Consider the following 22394-nt stretch of genomic DNA (forward strand, 5'->3'; position numbering starts at 1 on the left):
GGGTTCTTAAAACACATGAATATAAATTTAATACATGTATTTTTTTTTTTTTCATGCAGACTTATTTTATATTTTTGCTGGTGGTTAAATGTTTGCATTTGTGCTCAAGAGGGAATGTTGTCTTAAATATTTTATTATTCTGTTTTGAAAAAACAACTTTTTTTATCCTGATCTAGTAATGGAGGCATGGAATATGTCTCTCTCAATGTGTTGGGAACAGTGAGAGAGACACAGTACGGTCATTCAATCCAAAATGTTCAGCCTTCAGCTACAAATTAAAAAGACATCTCCTATCCCAGAGAGGAAGCCAAAACAGACAAACACCATTTGGTCTGAGCTAGCAAGAAAGCTATCTGCCAAGCTGCACAAAACAAACTTTCAAAAGAGTCAGAAATGGTTTTGAGTGACACTGTGGGTCATGTTGGAGCACTTGAAGTGACTGAGGATGTGATGGCAAAGTAGTGTTAAAAATGTATGGTTGTCATCACAACAGAGAACAATTGCTAATCTGTACATTCTATTGGAAAAACATTTTCTAGGAAGAGAGTAGAAAGTCTGGAAGCTGACAAGCAAATTTTCAAGTTTACTATCTTGTTATGTAATGAACCAGTCAATAATGAAGGGAAAGGAGGTGGATTAATCATCAATACCAACGATAGATGGTGCCATCCAGGACATGTGACGGTGAAATTAACACTGTGTAACCGCGACCTGCAGCTAACAGCTGTTAGTATCAGACCCTATTACCTGGCTCGTGAATTTTCACAAGTTATTGTCCTCGCCATCTACGTCCCTCCACGCGCGGACCCTGAGACGGCACGAGAAACCATCTGTGGCACCACCTCCGCTGTTCGGATCCGGAACCCGGAGGCGCTTGTCATTATCACTGGTGACTTTAATCACGTCACCTTGGACTCATCGCTCCCCACAATGGTGCAGTGTGTAGACTGTCCCACAAGGAAGAACAGAACCATCGATCTGTTCTACACTAATGCTAAGGAGGCATACACCGCCACCCCCCTCTCTCCACTAGGTAAATCAGATCATAACCTAGTGCACCTACAGCCCACCTACATTCCGCTGGTGAAACGGCTGCCAGCAACAACACGACAGGTCAGGAGGTGGTCCCCGGAAGCAGAGGAGACGCTGAGGGACTGCTTCTGGACCACTGTCTTGGATGTTATCGTGGACTCACATGGGGAGGACATTGAGGGGGCAGCTCAGTGTTTTACAGATTACGTGAACTTCTGTGTGGACACCGTGGACACTGTCAGGACAGTCAGGTGTTACCCCAACAACAAACCCTGGGTAACCAAGGAAGTCAAGGCTGTCCTGAACAGGAAGAAGCGGGCGTTCAGGAGCAAGAACAAGGAGGAGATGAAGAAGGCCCAGCAGGAAGTGAGACTGTCTGAGGGAGGCCAAGGAGGTGTACGGGAGGAAGCTGGAGAAGCAGCTGGGGCGCAAGGTGCGGGAGGTCTGGAATGGGATGAGAACCATCACCGGACATGGGAAAGGGCGCAGCACTGTGGAGGGGAACAGTGAACGAGCGAATGAACTAAACAGCTTTTTCAATCGGTTCAGCTCCCCCACCACTCCCGGCTCCTCGTCCCACGCCTCTCCCGGCCCTGCAGACTGCTCTACTGATGCTGCTCTACAGACCCAGTACGTCCGTATGGAGACTATGGGGACTGTTTTTCTTCTATGGTGACCAGCAGCACAGGGTCGCCACAGGGGACTGTGCTCTCCCCCATTCTCTTCACCCTCTACACATCGGACTTCAAGCACAAATCGGATACATGCCACATACAGAAGTACTCCGATGACACTGCAATTGTGGCATGTATCCGGGAGGGTGATGGGGGGGGGGCAGGGCATTGGTGGCTGACTTCGTGGAGTGGTGCCAACAGAACCAGCTCCAGCTCAACGTCTCCAAGACGAAGGAGATGGTGCTGGATTTCCGGCAGGCACCTCCCTCTCCACAGCCAGTGATGATGGAGGGCAGTGAGGTGGAGGTGGTAGGAAACTATCAGTACCTGGGACTGCAGCTAGACAGCAGACTGGACTGGTCACTCAACTGGGACTGTGTGTACAAGAAGGGGCAGAGCAGGATGTACTTCCTGAGGAGGCTGGCCTCCTTCAACATCTGTCCTAAGCTCCTTCTCATGTTGTATCAGTCCGTAGTCTCCAGTGTGCTGTCATACGCCATTGTGTGTTGGGGTGGGGGGGCCAGGAAAAGAGATATGGACCGTCTGAACAGACTCATCCGCAGATCAGGCTCAGTGGTCGGGCTGAGCCTGGACTCTGTGGAGACAGTTCTGGGGAGCAGGACCATATTTGAAGTTAAGGCTATCATGAACAACACCAGCACCCCCTGCACACCACATTCTCCCAGCAGAGAAGCACCTTCAGCGACAGACTGCTGTCACACAGCACCTCCACAGAGAGGCTGAGGTCCTCCTTTGTGTCCCGTGCCATCAGGGGGTACAATGACTCTGTCTCATCTCTCAATCTTCTCAGTCTCAATCTCATCTCTCTGTCTTCTCTCAGACCTCAAGTGACCTATAAGAGTGGTGGTAGGAGCACACAGGTAGACTACATCTTGTGTAGACGGTGTAACCTGAAGGAGATCAGTGACTGCAAAGTAGTGGTAGGTGAGAGTGTAGCCAAACAGCATAGGATGGTGGTGTGTAGGATGACTCTGGTGGTGAGAAAGATGAAGAGGACAAAGACAGAGCAGAAGATGAAATGGTGGAAGCTGAAAAAGGAAGAGTGCTGCATGACTTTTAGGAAGGAGTTAAGACAGGCTCTGGGTGGTCAGGATGTGCTTCCAGATGACTGGACAACTACAGCTAATGTGATCAGGGAGACAGGTAGGAGAGTACTTGGTGTGTCATCTAGAAGGAAAGTAGATAAGGAGACTTGGTGGTGGAATGAGGAGGTACAGGAGTGTATACAGAGAAAGAGGTTAGCTAAGAAGAAGTGGGACACTGAGAGGACTGAGGAGAGTAGACAGGAGTACAGGGAGATGCAGCGTAAGGTGAAGGTAGAGGTAGCAAAGGCCAAACAAGGAGACTTGCGTGCTAGGTTGGACATCATAGTCCTCCATGGACTAAGATGTTTACAGATGACATCGTGATCTGTAGTGAGAGTAAGGAAGAAGTGGAAGAGAAGCTAGAGAGGGGGAGGTTTGTCCTAGAAAGGAGAGGAATGAAGGTTAGCTGCAGTAAAACAGAGTACATGTGTGTGAATGAGTTGCCAGCCATCTTGTCCACTACATCCACTCCTCCTTTGGTCTGATTGTAGAAGAGTATCACTTCTGTTTTGTTTGTTTTTTCTTTGGGCTGGTATCATCCACCGTCCTGCTGTGGTACATTGTGCTAAGCAGCAGAACGTGTCTGTGTAGGTTCTCTGTTATCCAGGCCATGGTTATCCAAAGCTTGACGTAAGAAAGTTCTTGAAGACGTTTTTTCTCTTATCCAAGAGACTTCTTCAGTTCTGAAGGTGGCTGGTCATATCCCAGTTTATTAACCCTGTGGGGTGTGGTCAGTGCTATTCAAATTCCAACAACCATTGTTAAGATAAAAGATAAAAGACCTTTATTGTCCCACAGTGGGGAAATTTGTGCAGACCCATCTGGCTCCTCAACAATTGTTGATGGGGGTTTCAAAGGGGTTGTTAAATATGAGTTTCACCTTTGTATGCTAATGAGGGTCATTAGCATGAGACACATCACCTGAGTTAATCTGCTGAGACAAATTTTTTGGGAGTTTTGAAAGTACATGGTTGTAAATGGGAGAAAGGTGATGTGGCAGACCACCCCCCCTGTTCAGAGATGGCTACTCCACTTTGACATGGATGGCCTCTTTCATTCATCCCTCAAACCATTTATCTTCCCTGTCCAAGATCTGAACATCGGTGTCCTGAAACGAGTATCACTGTTCCTTGAGGGGGGGAAGACTGCTTAGTCCTGACCTGATGTATTGGCTCTTCTGTGTTGAGCCATGCGTCTGTGTAGTGGTTGTTTGGTTTCCCCTATGTAGACATCTGAGCATTCCTCACTGCATTTAACTGCATACACCACAATTCTCTTCTGACTGTGTGGTGGGGGGTCTTTTGGGTGGACCAGTCTTTGTCAGAGGGTGTTGCCCTGCTTAAAATACACAGGAACGTTATGTTTGTTAAAGATCCTCCTCAGCTTGTCCGACACTCCAGACATATACGGGATCACTATACCATTGTGCTTGCCCTCTTCCGTCCTCACTGGGTTGTTCTCCTTTCTGGATCTTATGTGGGTCTTCACAAGGGTCCAGTCAGGATATCCACACGTTTTCTGCACCTGTACTATCTGGCCTCCTATCAGCCATTTTACTATTGAGTAAATAAAAAAAAACACATTTAACCAGTAATGTGGTCACAGGTTAGATATCAACATATCAAGTTCATAAATAAAGAAATGACTTACACGTGTGTTGCTCTGTAACATTGAGCTCCTGGGTGGAGAGCTTGCTGACACCAGGTGTGTTGATCGGACAGTTGCAACAGAAGTGGAAAATGACATCAGATGTGTAAGTGGGACAGTGAAAGTGGCTAAAAATTAAAGGTTCATACAAAAATCCATAACTATTTTTGGGTCATATGTGACCCCACTCATGGAAGAGTGGATTAGTGATACAAAAACTGCAATTTCTTGAAGATCATTTATTATGTTTTAAAAATGCAATCGGCCTCATGTCACAAATATATTTTATGAGGGATACCTGCAATATGAATATAATACTAGTTTTCATTTTGAAGCTTTTGTAGAAAAACAACCCATGGGGTCAACCCATGGGGTCACAGTGTCATCCTGGGGCGGCAGAGCGGGTCGTCCAATATTCCTAAGATGCTAAGATTGATGGTTCGATTAACTCTCCTGCCCAAAAAAACACCCAGAGGTTGCTACAGGAGCCTGTATAAATTTACATATAGTTGTGCACTTGAAGTATTTACTACTTACTAAAATGTGCTCCTAATTTCCCTTTGGGGATCAGATTAGTATATAAAATTAAAAATAAAAAAAATTAAAAAAGGTTGACCCAACACCTAAGGGTTAAGAATAAGCCAGCGATGAGCAATCCCCCAGCTCACCTCGACTGCCTTGTTGACCAAGCTGTCATGTGCTGTCCCTCCGATTCCTGATCCTATCCATCCTGGTCACTCCCAGAGAGAACCTCAGCATCTTCATCTCTGCTACCTCCAGCTCTGTCTCCTGTCTTTTCCTCAGTGACACTGTCTCTAGACCAAACAACATCGCTGGTCTCACCACAGTTTTGTACACCTTTCCTTTCATTTTAGCTGAAACTCTTCTATCACACATCACACCTGACACTTTCCTCCACCCGTTCCATCCTGCCTGGACACGCTTCTTCACCTCTTTTCCACACTCTCCATTGCTCTGGACTGTTGACCCTAAGTACTTCAAATCCTCCACCTTCTTGATCTCTTCTCCCTGTAACCTCACTCTTCCACTTGGGTCCCTCTCATTCACACACATGTACTCTGTCTTACTGCGGCTAACCTTCATTCCTCTCCTTTCCAGGACAAACCTCCACCTCTCTAGCTTCTCCTCCACCTGTTCCCTGCTCTCACTGCAGATCACAATGTCATCTGCAAACATCATAGTCCATGGAGATTCCTGTCTAACCTCATCTGTCAGCCTGTCCATCACCATAGCAACAAGAAGGGGCTCAGAGCTGATCCCTGATGCAGTTCCACCTCCACCTTGAACTCCTCTGTCACACCTACACACACCTCACCACTGTCTTACAGTCCTCATACATGTCCTGCACCGCTCTAACATACTTCTCTACCACTCCAGACTTCCTCATACAATACCACAGTTCCTCTCTGGGCACCCTGTCATCAGCTTTCTCCAGATCTACAAAAACACAATGCAGCTCCCTCTGGCCTTCTCTGTACTTCTCCAGCTCACCTCCAGGCCACTGCCGAGGCACCCTTGAGCAAGGCACCGTCCCACCCACAAGCTGCTCATTTGGGGTGCACCCCAAAGTCGCGACCCTTCACTCTCCCTCCCCATGTACTAACAACTGTACTAACAGCATGCCTACAGGCCCCTAGTGTGTGTTGTGTTTGTTCAGGGGCCTGTACATAATTTTTGTATGCATGGTTTGATACATATATGCATGTAAAACAGAGTGTAAAGATAATTTCCCCATTGGGGATCAATAAAGTTGACCTTCTTTCTTCTTTCTTTCTTTCTTTCTTCTCCTGTGAGGAGTGTGTGAGGTGAGTAGAGACATTGCTGAGTAATTTTCAGTATTTTTTATATCGTCACATTCTGTTTTTGAGTTTTTACTCTTCGAATATTGTTAATTGTGTTTGTATTGCGTGTTTAACGTCATTTATTTTCAGGTTTTATACCTTTTTAGCCGACCAGGTGTGTGCCGGTTGGCGGCCACTTGGACGCCGTCATGGCGGGTGGTGGGTTTGATTACACTACGCTGACAAGGGACCACGGGATTAGAGTGGTGTCCCATTTAGGCGTGGAGGAGGCAGCGCTAGCGGTGGGTGAAGTTATCGGGTATAAAGAACTGAAGTCTGCCGGCCGGATGAACAAGGCAATCGTCATGTTCGTGGCGAAGGTAGCCCAGGTGAAGCTGCTGGTGGAACGGGGGATAAACGTTGGCGGACTGTTTGTACCAGTTATGCCGCTGTCCCAACCAGCGACTACGGTCACACTGTCGAACGTCCCCTGTTTCATCAGTGATGACTTCCTGGTTAGAGAACTCTCTCGACACGGAAAAGTTGTGTCGCCAGTTACCAGAGTCACGTCGGGGTGTAAGTCCCTGCATCTGGGGCATCTCATTTGTCACCGCCGACAGGTTTCCATGATCCTGAACAACAGGACGGAGGAATTCGACTACCGTTTTGTTGTTAGAGTGGACGGCTATGACTACCCGTGGTACGCCACCTCCTCTCGGATGAAGTGTTTTGGCTGCGGAGAGGAGGGACACATTGTTAGCATCTGTCCGAAACGCGTCAGCGATGCTCCGGGTCCCGGTAACATGGCGGCTCGCACCGCCGCTCCGTGGCGTCCCGTTCCGGCTCCGCGGCGCCGAAGCGTCGGGGGCGCAGATCAGAGGGATGCTCCGAGGGGCGAGACTGGGAGTCAGATGCAGGTAGGAGCAGTGAAAACCAGTAATATCGTGAGGGGGCGGAGTGAAGGTGGGGCAAGTGAGGATGGTGGCAGGGTGGCTGAGAGAGCGTGTGGAGAGATGGGTGAGAGTGGGGCGGCGCCCAGCGAGATGGGTGACGCGACAGTTGCGGTGGGTGACAATGGGGGGCTGACAGGTGAACATGGGGATAATGGAGAGGTAGTGAGAAAAATAGGTGAGAGAATGGAGGTGGCATGTGTACTGGGTGAGGACAGTACACTGGGTGAGACTAAGGTGGTGACAAGTGCAATAGGTACCAAGAGACAGGGGACTGGTGATAAAAATGAGAATGTTGAGACAGGAAGCCAGACAGGTCCTGAAGATATCACAGACGAGCGTGAGTCTGAATGGATTCCTGCTTCTGCAAGGCGCCGCGGTAAGCGCAAAAATGTCTTATCTGACCCTGACGGACGTAAAGCTGGTCGACTAGAGAACACACCGAGTGTTCCAGACAGTAGTGACAGTGATGAATGTATGTCTGACTGCAGTGACCTATCTCACACTCCAGTCACTGCCAGTCAAAACCACGATTTGTACCCTGAAAAAATGTTTAAATTGTTTTTACAACAAACTAAAGGTATGAAAGGTCTGAACCTGGAACAGTTTTTTCCTGATAAATTGATTTTTTATAATTCGGCAAAACAACTTATTCAAAACAGAGCAACATCAGAACTCAGTGACCAAGAGATATACCGACTCAAAAAGAAAATGAGCAAAGTCCGTAAACAACTGAGGTTTGATGGGGCTGTCTGTGTGTAGCTACTTTAAGGTACTTTTAACTTTTTCCCTTATCATGGATTATTTTAGAGTGGGGACATTAAACGTAAATGGAGCCAGAGAGGAAAGGAAAAGAGCACTAATTTTTGACACAGCAAGGAGGAAAACTATTGATGTTCTGTTTTTACAAGAAACACACAGTGATGACAACAATGCGGTGGACTGGATGAAGGAGTGGGAGGGACAGGTGATCCTGGACCACAACACCACGCTGAGTGGTGGAGTGGGCTTCTTGTTCTCTAGAACTTTTAACCCAACATCTCTAGAAATCGAGCATGTCGTAAAGGGGAGGTGTCTCTTAGTAAAGGCACATTTTGAACACCGCACCCTGGTTTTTGTAAATATTTATGCTCCAACAAACGGTGCAGAAAGGAAGGGCTTTCTAGAAATAATACAAGCTAAGCTAGATAGCTGTGGTTCGGAAGACTTTTTAATTTTGGGTGGGGATTTTAACTGTACTGAGGATGGGATGTTAGACCGTAACCACGCGGAGCCTTACCCAGCATCCCAACACACTCTGAAACGGCTGGTCTCTTCTCGCGGCCTAGTGGATGTGTGGAGGAGGATGCATCCAGACTGCCGACAGTACACTTGGTCCCACCTGACAGAAGGCAGGGTGTCTTTAGCCAGGCTGGATCGCTTTTACTGTTTTAAACACCATTTCAATGCTTTCAAAGACTGTAATATAATGCCAGCTGCTTATACTGATCATTCTCTGGTTTCATGTCGCGTTGTGATGGGAAATATTTTACCTAGGAGTGCATACTGGCATTTTAATTCAACTTTAGCTTTGGACAGAGGCTTTAGAGAGATCTTCAGTTATTTTTGGAGCACTTTTAGACTTAGAAAAGCTGATTTTACCTCTCTTAGCCAGTGGTGGGACTATGGCAAAACAGAGATAAAAGTCCTGTGCCAACAGTATACTTTGAACGTCACACGAGACACCTGCCGGTCTATGAAACACCTAGAGGCTGAAATTGTGGAGTTGGAGACAAGCGCTTCCACAGGAAATCAGAGGTGTACTGAAATCCTCAAGTCCAAAAGAATGGCTTTAGCCGACCTGTTGGATACTAAAGTACAGGGTGCCCTAGTTCGATCCAGGGTACAAAACATCACTGAGATGGATGCTCCCTCTAGCTTCTTCTTCGGCCTGGAAAAAAAGCATGGACAGACCAACGTGATTCACTCCCTGCTGTCTGACACAGGACAGGAGCTGACAGAGCCTGGACAGATCAGAAGGCGAGCTGTGAGTTTTTATTCATCTTTGTATGACAGTGAATACCGGGAAAACCAGCCACTGTTAGAGGAGTTCTGTGCAGAGCTACCTCAAGTCTCCACGGAGACAAATTCACAACTTGACCGGCCGCTGGAGATAGAGGAACTCCACACTGCCCTGCAGAACATGCAGGGACGACGTTCTCCGGGTATCGATGGTCTAACGGTTGAGTTCTATACAGCATTCTGGGACATTCTAGCATGTGATATGCTGGAAGTGTTCACCGAAAGTCTATCCTCAGGCTCTTTGCCACTGTCCTGCCGGAGGGCGGTCGTTGCCCTCCTGCCTAAAAAAGGCAATCTGCAGGACATCAAGAACTGGCGCCCTGTGTCACTGCTCTGCACCGATTACAAGATTCTGTCCAAGGCTTTGGCTACCAGGCTGAGGGGAGCTATGGAGCAGGTCATCCACCGGGATCAGACCTACTGTGTGCCCGGCAGGTCCATGGCAGACAATGTCTACCTAATTCGCGATGTTTTGGAGGTGTCCAGATCATTGGGTATAAACGCTGGTCTCATTTCGTTAGATCAGGAAAAGGCATTTGACCGTGTTGAGCACAGCTTCCTCTGGACAACCATGGAGAGGTTTGGGTTCAGCACCGAGTTCATTGCCAAGATCAAGGTGTTGTACAGTGACGTTGAGAGTATTCTGAAGTTTAACGGCAGTTTGTGTGCCCCCTTCGGGGTGCATCGGGGCATCCGGCAGGGTTGTGCCCTGTCTGGGATGCTCTATGCACTCTCTCTGGAGCCCCTCCTCTGTAAAATTCGCAAAAGCATTGATGGTTTGATTTTACCTGGTGTTAGAGAGAACATTCTTTTATCTGCCTATGCTGATGATGTTGTTGTTCTTATAAAAAACCAAAGGGATATTAATGTTCTGGTGGGTTTGACAAACTCATTCAATGTTTTAACTGCTGCAAAAGTAAACTGGAACAAAAGTGAAGCCCTTGCTGTTGGTGAGTGGCATGGCAACCTCCCAGTTCTTCCTCAAAACTTGTGTTGGAAGACTGATGGTCTCAAATATCTCGGTGTGTACCTGGGAGATGAGACAACAACCAGGAAGAACTGGGAGGGCGTCATTGACAAAATAGAAGGGAAACTTAAAAAAATGGAAATGGTTGCTCCCCAGAATGTCGTACAGAGGTCGAGTTTTAGTGATAAACAATCTGGTAGCCTCGCAGCTGTGGCACCGCTTGGCCTGTATGGACCCCCCATCAGGGTTTCTAGCCCAAATCCAGACCAAACTTGTTAACTTTTTCTGGGATGGGCTGCATTGGGTGCCTCAAGGAGTGTTGTTTTTATCAAGAGAGGAGGGAGGACAGGGCCTCATCCACCTGGCTAGCAGAACAGCCACGTTCAGATTACAGTTCATCCAGCGGTTTCTGACCGGACCAGCGGATCTGACGTGGAGAGAGGTGGCCGGCTGCATATTCAGACGAGTGAGCCACTTGGACCTGGATGCTGCACTGTTTTTAATGGACTCTAAGCTTCTAAAGTTAAATGGTTTGCCTCCGTTTTATCGTGGTGTTTTTAAGTCATGGGCCCTATTTAAAAGGAGCCCAGGAAAAAGCTCTGACTCTGTTCTGGTTCCTGAAGGAACCACTAGTGCATGGAGCCAGGCTGGACGTCTGCAGTGGAGCCACACCTGGTCTGTCTGCAGCGCTTTGCAGAACCAGGACCGTGACCCTCCAGCAACTGGTAGACAACACCGGGCCTGCGCTGGCGGATGCCCAGGCTGTGAGCTCCCTGCTGAACATCCAGTCCACCAGGGTGGCTCAGAGGGGGCTACAACTGTGGAGGCAAAGACTCTCCGGGAAGGAGAGAGGCCTCCTCCTGGACTATAGTACAGGGACTGTACCAGACAGCAAAGACCCTTTCCCAGAGGTCCACATCAGTCCCCTGTTTGGAGAACTAGAGGGTCCTCTCCTCGGAGATGAACGACAGATCAGCCTGCACACGGCCAACAAAAAAATACTGTACAAACAATTTGTAAAAGTGATCAACAAGAAAAACCTGTGTAACAGAGCACCTACTACCTGGGCCAACAAGATGACGGGAAATGGACCTGACCCGCAGTGGAGACTTCTGTACAAACCTCCCCTCAAGAAGAAAACAGCCGACCTCCAGTGGAGTATTTTACATGGTGCCGTCGGTTCCAATGCTTTTGTCTCTGTTTTTGCCCCTGCGGTGTCCAGCCAGTGTCCCTTCTGTCCTCTTCAGGAGACAGTCTTCCATACTTTCAGTGAGTGTGGGAGACTTCAGTGCTCTTCACTCTTCTGACAAATGTTTTTAACTTGTTCAATGAAAACTTTAGTATCAGGAAATTCATCTACGGTGCTGGGTACAATAGATCGAATCAGAGAAAGTGGCAGCTTTTAAATTTTATTTCTGGGGAGGCAAAACTTGCAATTCATGTAACCAGGAAGAGGAAAATTGAAAACAATACCGCTCAAGAAGCAGCTCCTGTTTTTTGCTGTAACATCAGATGTCGCTTAAAACTAGAATTTGGTTTCTATAAATTGACAAAAGACCTGAATAACTTTAGGAACATCTGGTGTTACAAAAATGTCCTATGGACTTTAGTTGATGACCACCTCACTTTTGCAAACTTCCTGTTATAATGCACTAATTCTTATATTGTATTTCCCTTTGTTTCTTGGTGTTTAATGTTTTTGAGTGTTTAGTGTTTTTGAAATTTCATCTAATGAAAATTTGTAAAATGTTCTAAATGTTCTAAATGTTCTAAATGTGATTGAAGTTTGTTTGGAAAAGATGTTCTGAGGCACTTAAATGCTTTCATCTGATGTAAAACTGCAAAATGTTTGAATGAGATTAAAGTGTTTTTGCAAAAATCAAATCTTTCTTTCTTTCTTTCTCTTTCTTTCTTTCTTTCTTCATAGTTCCAACATTCAACGTTCCTACTCACAGTCCTATACTCTTAGCATTCCTCTTCTCTCTCTTCCTATGAACACACTTTCCTCCTCTCTTTCTTCAGTAGTCCAATTTATACTGGCACCCTGTAGGTCAACAGCACCGATGGCAGTCGTTTTTAACCCGTGACTCGACTTCCGGTATGGAAGTCATAGGTTTGATTCGCATGTTTGATTTAGCAAAAGTTTTATGCCGGATGCCTTTCCTGATGTAACCGTCTGTATTTATCCAGGCTTGGGACAGGCACAATAAGACACTGGCTTGTGTCCTATTGTGGTTACCTCCAGGAATCACTGACAGAAGGCATTATTTGACATTCTTCTTCTCCTGCGTGTGCAGGGGTTTTCCATGGAGAAGAAGGACAAGACCCTTAAACCATGTATACACTATCTCTATCAGGAGTGTCTAATCACTGTCAAGAACAAGTATCATCTTCCACTTAACTCATTTGCATTTCAGATTTTGCAGCAAGATACCATCTTTACCAAGCTTCTTACCATCTTTACCATGCTTACCACCTTGTGCGCATCAGAGAGTGGGATGAGTGAAAGACAGCCTTGAACACCCCCAATGTACATAGTGTCGATTGGGGGTGTTTTGCCTTATATACAGCTTAAGTTGTTAAACAGTCTGGGGTCTTTGTTATTGTATTTTACGTTTCATAATGCGCCACACATTTTTAATGGGGGACAGGTCTGGTCTAGTACCAAAACCCTTTTACTACAGAGCCACTCTGTTATAACACCAGCAGAATGTCCCCTGCTTTGTCTTGCTGTAATAAGGAGGGGCGTCCATGAAGAAGACACTGCTTGAATGGAAACATATGTTGCTCCAAAACTTGTATGTACCTTTTGAGCATTAATGGTGCCTTCACAGACATGTCGGTTGCCTTAGCCTTGGGCACTAATACACCCCATAACATCACAGATGTGTAAGTTCCCCTAGCCTTGGGCACTAATACACCCCATAACATCACAGATGTGTAAGTTCCCCTAGCCTTGGGCACTAATACACGCCCATACCATCACAGATACTGGCACTTTAGCTTTGCGCCTATAACGGTTCGAATGGTTCTTTTCCTCTTTGGTCTGGAGTACAAGATGATCACATTTTCTAAAAACAATTTAAAGTGTTGACTCGTCAGACCACAGAACACTTTTCCATGTTGCATCAGTCCATCTTAGATGAGCTTCCAGCGAAGCCGGCAGCGTTTCTGGGTGTGGTTGATAAGTGGCTTTTGCTTTGCTAGTAGAGTTTTAACTTACAGATGTAGCAACAAACTGTAGTTATTGACAGCGGTTTTCTGAAGTGTTTCTGAGCCCATGTGGTGATATCCTTCACACGGTGATGTCAATTTGTGATGCAGTACCGCCAGATGGATCGAAGGTCATGGGCATTCAATGCTGGTTTTCGGCCATGCCGCTTACATGCAATAATTCCTCCAGTTTCTCTGAACCTTTTGATGATATTACGGACCGTTGATGATCAAATCATTAAATTCCTTGCAATAGCTCCTTGAGAAATATTGTTCTTAAACTGTTTGACAATTTCTCAGTATTTTTTGCCACTTGTGCCAGCTATTTAAAACATGTTGCAGGCATCAAATTCCAAATGAGCTAATATTTGCAAAAAATAGTAAAGTTTACCAGTTCAAACATGAAGTATCTTGTCTTTGCTGTGTATTCAATTGAATATAAGTTGGAAGGGATTTGCAAATCAATTTATTCTGTTTTTATTCACAATTTACAAAATGTGCAAACTTCACTGGTTTGGGGTTTCGTAAATAAAAATATCCTTCTGGGCGGCGTTCAAGCTGCCCTGATGGGTGGTGTTAAACTTGGAACAACAACAGGGTGGAACCTTTAGTGATGTCAGGCCTGCAATAAAAATAACAAACGTCAGAGTGAAAACAGTGATAGTGGAGAAACTAGGAAGGGAATTATGTGGATTAGCATTAAAATGCATTTAACCTCATATGTCTTCCTTATTTTGTTATTTTTCTTATCCACCCATTTTGATGTTGCATTTACCTCTTCCTGTAAATTATGGAAAAGGTTTTTTCTTAATGATATGCACAAACCTGGTGATGTGGTACTAGGTGGGATATTCAAAGCCCACCATACCCCTGTCTTCCCAAAGCAGAGTTTTACTTCAAAGCCACAAAGGCACATGTGCAAAGGGTAGGTTATATATTGCAGTATATGTAAGTTATATTGTGTTATACATCTGTGTGTATATGATACCTGTATATTCATAACCTTTAGTGCTAAGTTATGCTGATTTTATGTTAGCTTTGACATTGCAGGATTTAGGTTTGCCATGACCATGGCCTTTGCTATTGATGAGATCAACAAGAACACCAGTATGCTTCCGAATGTGACTCTGGGATACAGTTTGTATGACAACTGTGTTACACTGGTTGTTGGATTAAGTACCGTATTATCACTGATAAATGGTCCAGATGAAGAGTTTCTCCTGCAGAACAACTGTTTAGGAAGCCCTCCAGTCCTGGGGATTGTGGGTGATTCCTCATCTTCTTCTTCTGTTGCCATTGCTGATATGCTAGGATTATTCAAAATGCCCATAGTAAGTCATCTGGTCTCTATATTATCATATTTGAATATACCATTCTGTATCATTCAAACTAAAAACACAGACTTCACAAATGTGAATATCTTTTGGCTGATAAACGAGATGAGCAAATTAACTTCATGAGTTATATTTCATTGTAGGTGAGTTATTTTTCCACGTGTTCCTGTCTGACTGATCGTCAGCGGTTTCCGTCCTTCTTCAGGACTATTCCCAGTGATGCTTTTCAGGTAATACAAAACTGAGTTCTTCAGTCTTGGACAGTCTAAAGTAGTATGCCAGTCTTGTCAACATTAATCCTGATGATATAAAATCCTGATCATAATACCATGTATTACACTGAATTCCTTTAAGTAATGTATTGTGTATGTAAGAGCTCCCTAAATTGCAGCAATCTGGTTGTTAATCATATTTTAAAATAAGTGTTTGTGAAATAATCCATTGTCGCCTTCATGTGTACTTAGGTGCGTGCTATGATTAATATTTTAAAGCACTTTGGCTGGACGTGGGTGGGCCTGCTGGTCAGTGATGATGACTATGGAATCCATGCTGCCCGTTCCTTCCAGTCTGACCTGACTCATTCTGGTGGAGGCTGTCTGGCTTACTTAAAAGTTTTACCCTGGGAAAGTGACCCACCTGAAACCACTAGGATTGTGAATGTGATAAAGACGTCAACAGCTCGTGTGGTTGTGGTGTTTGCACATGACTTCCTTATGATTCAGCTCATGGAAGAGGTTTCGTCTTTTACACTTTTTTACAGTTTTTAACTGTTTTACTGAAATAACGGATAGAAGTCAAAGGAATTCTTGCAAGCAAAGAACATTACATTTTTCAAAAGTCTGAAACATGTAAATATATATATTTTATATAATATTATATGCAGGTGGCGAGGCAGAATGTTACAGGTCGACAGTGGATGGCAAGTGAAGCTTTGAGCACAGCAACCGTGCTGCACACACCCCGTTTCATGCCCTACCTCAGTGGCACACTAGGAATTGCAATTCGTCAAGGAGAAATGCCAGGGCTCAGGGAATTTCTCTTACAAACAAGACCTGACCCAAATGACAGTGTCAACCATGGAAACAGCTTGGTAAGACATGTAATAAATACTTGTACATAAAGTATTAAAAGCATATCAAAAATGTGTAACAATGATGAATTTAAAAAGTAGCATTTTTATTTACATCATTATTAAATTTATAATATATTGCATTTCAGGTGAAAGAATTTTGGGAATACATGTTCCAGTGTAAATTTGATCTGAAAAATGGGGCAGAAAATGGGATGCAACTTTGCACTGGAGAGGAAAACATAGAAGATGTGCAGAATGAGTTTTTGGATGTTTCTAACCTTAGACCTGAATATAACATTTACAAAGCTGTTTATGCTCTGGCACATGCACTCAATGACCTGCTACAATGTGAGCCAGGGAGAGGGCCTTTCAATGGGAACAGCTGTGCTACCTTACAAAAGATGGAGCCATGGCAGGTCAGATCATTTATAATCAATAAACAGTAATCCCTCCTTACTCGTGGTTAATGTGTTTCAGGAACCACCCACAAAAACTAAATTCCAAGATATAGAGACAAACTATCTTATTTACGATAATTTAAACATTTCTGAACTCTCCCCATACTGATATTAAACCACCTACTATCCGCATTACCTTTTCCCACACTGATAGAGTTATTAAAGCACTTTTGTGACTCATAGAAGTGTGAATCCTGTATTACTGTTCTTATGTTTTGAAAATTGTTGAATTTGATTTATTATGTTATTGTGTAAATATTTTACAGTGTTATACATCTATATATATACACAGTGTATATGATCTAATATTTAACTTTAATTCATGTTTTACCCTCATATTCATTTGCAGCTTTTGCATTATTTGGAAAAAGTAAACTTCACTACATCATTTGGTGATCAGGTGTCATTTGATGAAAATGGTGATGCTTTACCAATCTATGATGTTGTGAACTGGCTTCCGCTGCCTGATGGAAAAGTTAAAGTTCAGAATGTGGGAGTGGTGAAGAGTTTGGTCTCCAAGAGTGAAAAACTTACAATTGATGAAGACAAAATCTTCTGGAACTTTGAATCAAACAAGGTATTTTTTCTTCATCCATCCATCCATCTTCTTCCACTTATCCGGGGTCGGGTCATGGGGGCAGCAGCTTAACCCCTACAGCCCTGACCTATTTTGGCCATTTTTTGGTACTTTTGATATTTGTGTCTATTACCACATTAAAATGATTTAACATACCCATGCTTGGTATGTTTATCTTCCGCACAACTTCAGCTATATGAAGAGATAGTTATTATTTCCATATAACTTACTATAATGACATATTGGGGCAAAATACACACACACAGTCAAATTCGGAAATGGAAAAATGTATTTAATTGCACATAAAAACCACAAACATGCTGCTCAAATTCATTTTGAACTCTAAAAAGGTTGCCATAGGCTTTTAACATAATTTTATAGTTTGTGTCATTTGTGCTAATCTTCAAAGGAGTTTTTTTGGGCCCAAATAGACACACAGTCAAATTCGAAAAAGGAACAAATTGTATTTTATTGTACATAAAAACCCAAAAAAATGCTCATTGAATTTGATTTTGAACTCAAAAAAGGTTGCCATAGACTTCTAACATAACTATATGTAGTTTGTGTCACTTGTGCCACTCTTCAAAGGAGTTTTTCAAAGTAAGACTATGCACACGCAACATGCGTAAATCGTGCGCGTAATTGTTTGCGTCATTCAGACGTTTACATCACATGACAAGCATGTAAGAATCGTGAAACATGTTTACATCACGTGAAGCACTTGTATGATGGCGACTACATGGAGAGAAACACGGCGTCGGCCGTCTGTCGATAAGGAGCGCTTTGAAGCTCTTTTCTTTGATCTAATGTAAACGATCATATCTCCGGTTTTCCGGGTCAATCTGCTCCAAATAAAAACCGGAAGACAGTTTCACATCTATACTGTCACGGAAACATGACCACAGCAACCCACATGACAGAGTTCATTAGATAAGAATGGTTTAAAAACATCATGTGCTCTGATCACGCCGGCGTGATCATCGGGCTATAAGGGTTGAGCAGGGAAGCCCAGACTTCCCTCTCCCTAGCCACTTCGTCCAGCTCCTCCGGGAGAATCCCAAGGCGTTCCCAGGCCAGCTGGGAGACAGAGTCTCTCCAGCGTGTCGGGGTCGTCCCCGGGGGCCTCCTCCCGGTAGGATGTGCCACGAACACCTCACCAGGGAGGCGTCCAGGAGGCATCCTGACCAGATGCCCGAGCCACCTCATCTGGCTCCTCTCGATGCGGAGGAGCAGCGGATCGACTGAGTCCCTCCCGGATGACCGAACTTCTCACCCTATCTCTAAGAGAGAGCCCGGACACCCTGAGGAGGAAACTAATTTCGTCCACTTGTAACCAGGATCTTGTTCTTTCGGTCACGACCCACAGCTCTTGACCATAGGTGAGGATAGGAATGTAGATCGACCGGTAAATCGAGAACTTTGCCTTTCGGCTCAGCTCCTTCTTCACGACGAACCAATACAGAGTCCGCATCACTGCAGACGCTGCACCAACCCGCCTGTTGATCTCCCGCTCCATCGTACCCTCACTCGTGAACGAGACCCCGAGATACTTGAACTCCTCCACTTGGGGCAGGATCTCATCCCCAACCCGGAGAGGGCACTCCACCCTTTTCCGACTGAGGACCATAATCTCAGATTTGAAGGTGCTGATTCTCATCCCAACTGCTTCACACTCGGCTGCGAACCGCTCCAGTGAGAGTTGGAGATCACAGCTTGATGAAGCCAACAGCACCACGTCATCCGCAAAAAGCAGAGGCGCAATACTGAGGCCACTAAACAGGACTCCCTCAACGCCTTGGCTGCGCGTAGAAATTCTGTCCATAAAAGTTACGAACAGAATCGGTGACAAAGGGCAGCCTTGTCAGAGTCCAACCCTCACTGGAAACAAATCCGATTTACTGCCGGCAATGCGGACCAAACTCTGACATCGGTCGTACAGGGACCGAACAGCCCTTATCAAGGGTTTCGGTACCCCATACTCCCGAAGCACCTCCCACAGAACCCCCCAAGGAACACGGTCGAACGCCTTCTCCAAGTCCACAAAACACATGTAGACTGGTTGGGCGACCTCCCATGCACCCTCAAGGACCCTGCAGAGGGTGTAGAGCTGGTCCACTGTTCCACGGCCAGGACGAAAACCACACTACTCCTCCTGAATCCGAGATTCGACTTCCCGATGGACCCTCCTCTCCACAACCCCTGAATAGACTTTGCCAGGGAGGCTGAGGAGTGTGATCCCCCTGTAGTTGGAACACACCCTCCGGTTCCCCTTCTTAAAAAGGGGGACCACCACCCCAGTCTGCCAATCCAGAGGCACTGTCCCCGACGTCCACGCAATGTTGCAGAGGTGTGTCAACCAGGACATCCCCACAACATCCAGAACCTTTAGGAACTCCGGGCAGACCTCATCCACCCCCGGGGCCCTGTCACCTCGATAACCTCAACCCCAGAGATAGGAGAGCCCGTCTCAGAGAACCCAGACTCAGCTTCCTCATGGGAAGGCGTATCGCCGGAATTCAGGAAGTCTTCGAAGTACTCTCCCCACCGAGTCACAACATCCCGAGTTGAGGTCAGCAGCGCCCCGTCCCCACTATACACAGTGTTGATACTGCACTGCTTCCCCCTCCACCTCACACACCATCTCGGGCTCTTTCCCTGCCAGAGAGGTGACATTCCACGTCCCAAGAGCTAGCTTCTGGATCGCCAAGGTCCCCGCCTTCGGCTTCACCCAGCTCACAATGCACCCGACTACACGTTGTCCTTTCGGGCTGTGCGCGACCGGGCCCCATGGGGTGCACTCCCGGTCACCAGGCATTCGCCTTCGAGCCCCACCTCCAGGCCTGGCTCCAGAGCGGGTCCCGGTGGCCCGCGTCCAGGCAATGGAAAATGTGGTTCATTGTTTTTGTTCATCATTAGGGGTCTCTGAGCCGTCCTTTGTCTGGTCCCTCACCTAGGACCTGTTTGTCATGGGTGACCCTGCCAGGGGCACAAAGCCCCAGACATCTTAGCTCCTAGGATCATTGGGACACACAAACCCCTCCACCACGAAAATGTGACGACTCAAGGAGGGGATAAATGTAAAACATGTGACTTTAAAAATTAACTTTAATGTGAAATCCAAGTCTTATTTTTCTGTCCTCAGTCACCCCAGTCAGTTTGCAGCAACAGCTGTTTGCCAGGTGCCCATATGACCATAAAGAAAGGGGAACCTGTGTGCTGTTTTGACTGCATCCCATGTTCAGATGGAACCATCAGCAACAAAACTGGTTGGTGTTTAATTTTTACCATTTTTTATTTTACAATAAGGATACCATAACCACCAATAACAAGAATGAAACTCTTTATTGTCTCTTTTTTGTCAGATTCATTGATGTGCAGCAGTTGTCCACAGAATTTTTGGTCCAGTTCCCGACGTGACCACTGTGTTCCTAAGAAGAAAGAGTTTCTCTCCTACCATGAGCCTCTTGGTATCTGTTTGACAGCTGGTTCACTGCTGGGCACATTTCTGTGTGCTGTTATATTGGGCATCTTCATCTGTCATCGTTTTACACCAATAGTACGCGCAAATAATTCAGAGCTGAGTTTCCTGCTCTTGGTCTCATTGAAATTATGTTTTCTGTGTTCACTGCTGTTCATCGGGCGTCCCAAGTTATGGACCTGTCAGCTGAGACACGCAGCATTCGGGATAAGCTTTGTGTTATCTGTTTCATGCATTCTGGTAAAAACAATGGTTGTCCTGGCTGTCTTCAAAGCTTCCAAGCCAGGAGGTGGAGCGATACTGAAGTGGTTTAGTACAGTTCAGCAGAGAATAACAGTTATTGTGCTCACTTCCATCCAGGGAGCAATCTGCGCTGTGTGGCTAATGTTTGCCTCACCTGTTCCCCATAAAAACACCAAATACCACAAAGACAAGATAGTTCATGAATGTGTTGTTGGTTCTACAATTGGTTTTTCTCTGTTACTTGGTTACATTGGCTCACTGGCAATACTCAGCTTTCTATTAGCATTTCTTGCAAGAAATCTTCCAGACAGCTTCAATGAGGCAAAGCTTATCACTTTCAGCATGGTGATTTTCTGTGCTGTGTGGGCCGCCTTTGTCCCTGCTTATGTCAACTCTCCAGGCAAATATGCAGATGCAGTGGAGGTATTTGCCATCCTGGCCTCCAGTTTTGGCCTCTTGGTAGCACTCTTTGGACCTAAATGTTACATCATCCTGTTTAGACCAGAGAAGAACACAAAGAAAGGAATCATGGGGAGATGAGCCACCTCTTTACAAGAACAACAGTTGCATTAAAAATATATGCTGATATCTGGATAAGTGTATTGTCACATAGGAGTTTTCTTCTTGTTACGAAGAAATAAAGAAGCAGACTTTCAAAATAGGAAAATAACTCACCATAGAAACATTAAAAAATAGTTTTTCTGGGAGAGGTGCATTTGGTTTTAATGTTATTGATTCCCATTTCTTGCTTGATGACATTTTTTTCTGTAATTTTCCTGTTTGATTTTGTATGTTATACATATATAATTCCAGCCTGTTTTTTAATAGTTATCTGTCAAATGTAAATATTGAAAGAAAATATTGACAGTTAATTGTATTTGAAAATGTCCATCGATCCATCCATCCATACTGATCAGTCTTCAGTCTGTTCAGTATGTCCGACATTTCCCCCTAGACCTCCCCCGGTAGGACATGCGCAGCTTATGACCTCTTCGTAGGACTTTTTTGACTCAAATGTTACATCATCCTGTTTTGGCCAGAGAATACACAATGAAAGGAATCATGGGTAGATGAACCACCATTGTATAAGAAAAACACTTGCATTACAAGAGTTACAGTAAGAAGATACCGGATATTTGCATAAGTGCATCGTCATATAGTGGCGTTGCCCTTGCCCTTTTAAGTACTCATTCATTCATTTTCAGTACCCGCTTCTTCCGCTGTTGTGGGTACAGCCTATCCCATACAACCCGGGGCATGATGCAGGATATACTCCAGGTGCAATGCCAGTGCATTGCAGAGCTACATTTAAACAAACAAGCATGTATGCACACGTTCACACCAGTGGGTGGGAAGAAGCTGGTGAGCCCAAGGAGAACCCACACAAACACAGGTAGAACAAACTACACACGCACACGTTTAACTGTGCGCTCACTTCTCCAGAACCTCTAACATGTGCTGTCCCTCTGATGTACTCATTCCTGATCCTATCCATCCTGGTCACTCCCAGAGAGAACCTCAGCATCTTCATCTCTGCTACCTCCAGCTCTGTCTCCTGTCTTTTCCTCAGGGACACTGTCTCTAGACCAAACAACATCGCTGGTCTCACCACAGTTTTGTACACCTTTCCTTTCATTTTAGCTGAAACTCTTCTATCACACATCACACCTGACACTTTCCTCCACCCGTTCCATCCTGCCTGGACACGCTTCTTCCCCTCTTTTCCACACTCTCCATTGCTCTGGACTGTTGACCCTAAGTACTTAAAATCCTCCACCTT

The 22394-nt window shown here is 45.3% G+C and overlaps 1 protein-coding gene across 1 annotated transcript; it reads left to right on the forward strand.

Annotated features, from left to right (window-relative positions):
- Positions 1-14267: 14267 nt before the first annotated feature.
- On the forward strand, positions 14268-21154 carry LOC137599079 (extracellular calcium-sensing receptor-like). The gene is made up of 9 exons (XM_068319755.1): positions 14268-14377; positions 14489-14783; positions 14930-15016; positions 15251-15520; positions 15670-15876; positions 16005-16274; positions 16666-16893; positions 20036-20159; positions 20256-21154. The coding sequence occupies exons 1-9, from the start codon at positions 14268-14270 to the stop codon at positions 21152-21154; spliced, it is 2490 nt and encodes an 829-aa protein (XP_068175856.1).
- The last annotated feature ends 1240 nt before the right edge of the window (positions 21155-22394 follow it).

This window comes from Antennarius striatus, chromosome 7 (assembly GCF_040054535.1).
Source record: "Antennarius striatus isolate MH-2024 chromosome 7, ASM4005453v1, whole genome shotgun sequence".
Taxonomy (NCBI): Eukaryota; Metazoa; Chordata; class Actinopteri; order Lophiiformes; family Antennariidae; genus Antennarius; species Antennarius striatus.

Bases quoted from the DNA above. Each gene is read 5' to 3' on its own strand.
- LOC137599079 (XM_068319755.1), top strand. From the start codon at position 14,268: ATGCACAAACCTGGTGATGTGGTACTAGGTGGGATATTCAAAGCCCAC. The intron at 14,378-14,488 runs GTAGGTTATATA...ATTTTATGTTAG, and splicing joins CAAAGGCACATGTGCAAAGG to CTTTGACATTGCAGGATTTA. The intron at 15,877-16,004 runs GTAAGACATGTA...ATTGCATTTCAG, and splicing joins TCAACCATGGAAACAGCTTG to GTGAAAGAATTTTGGGAATA.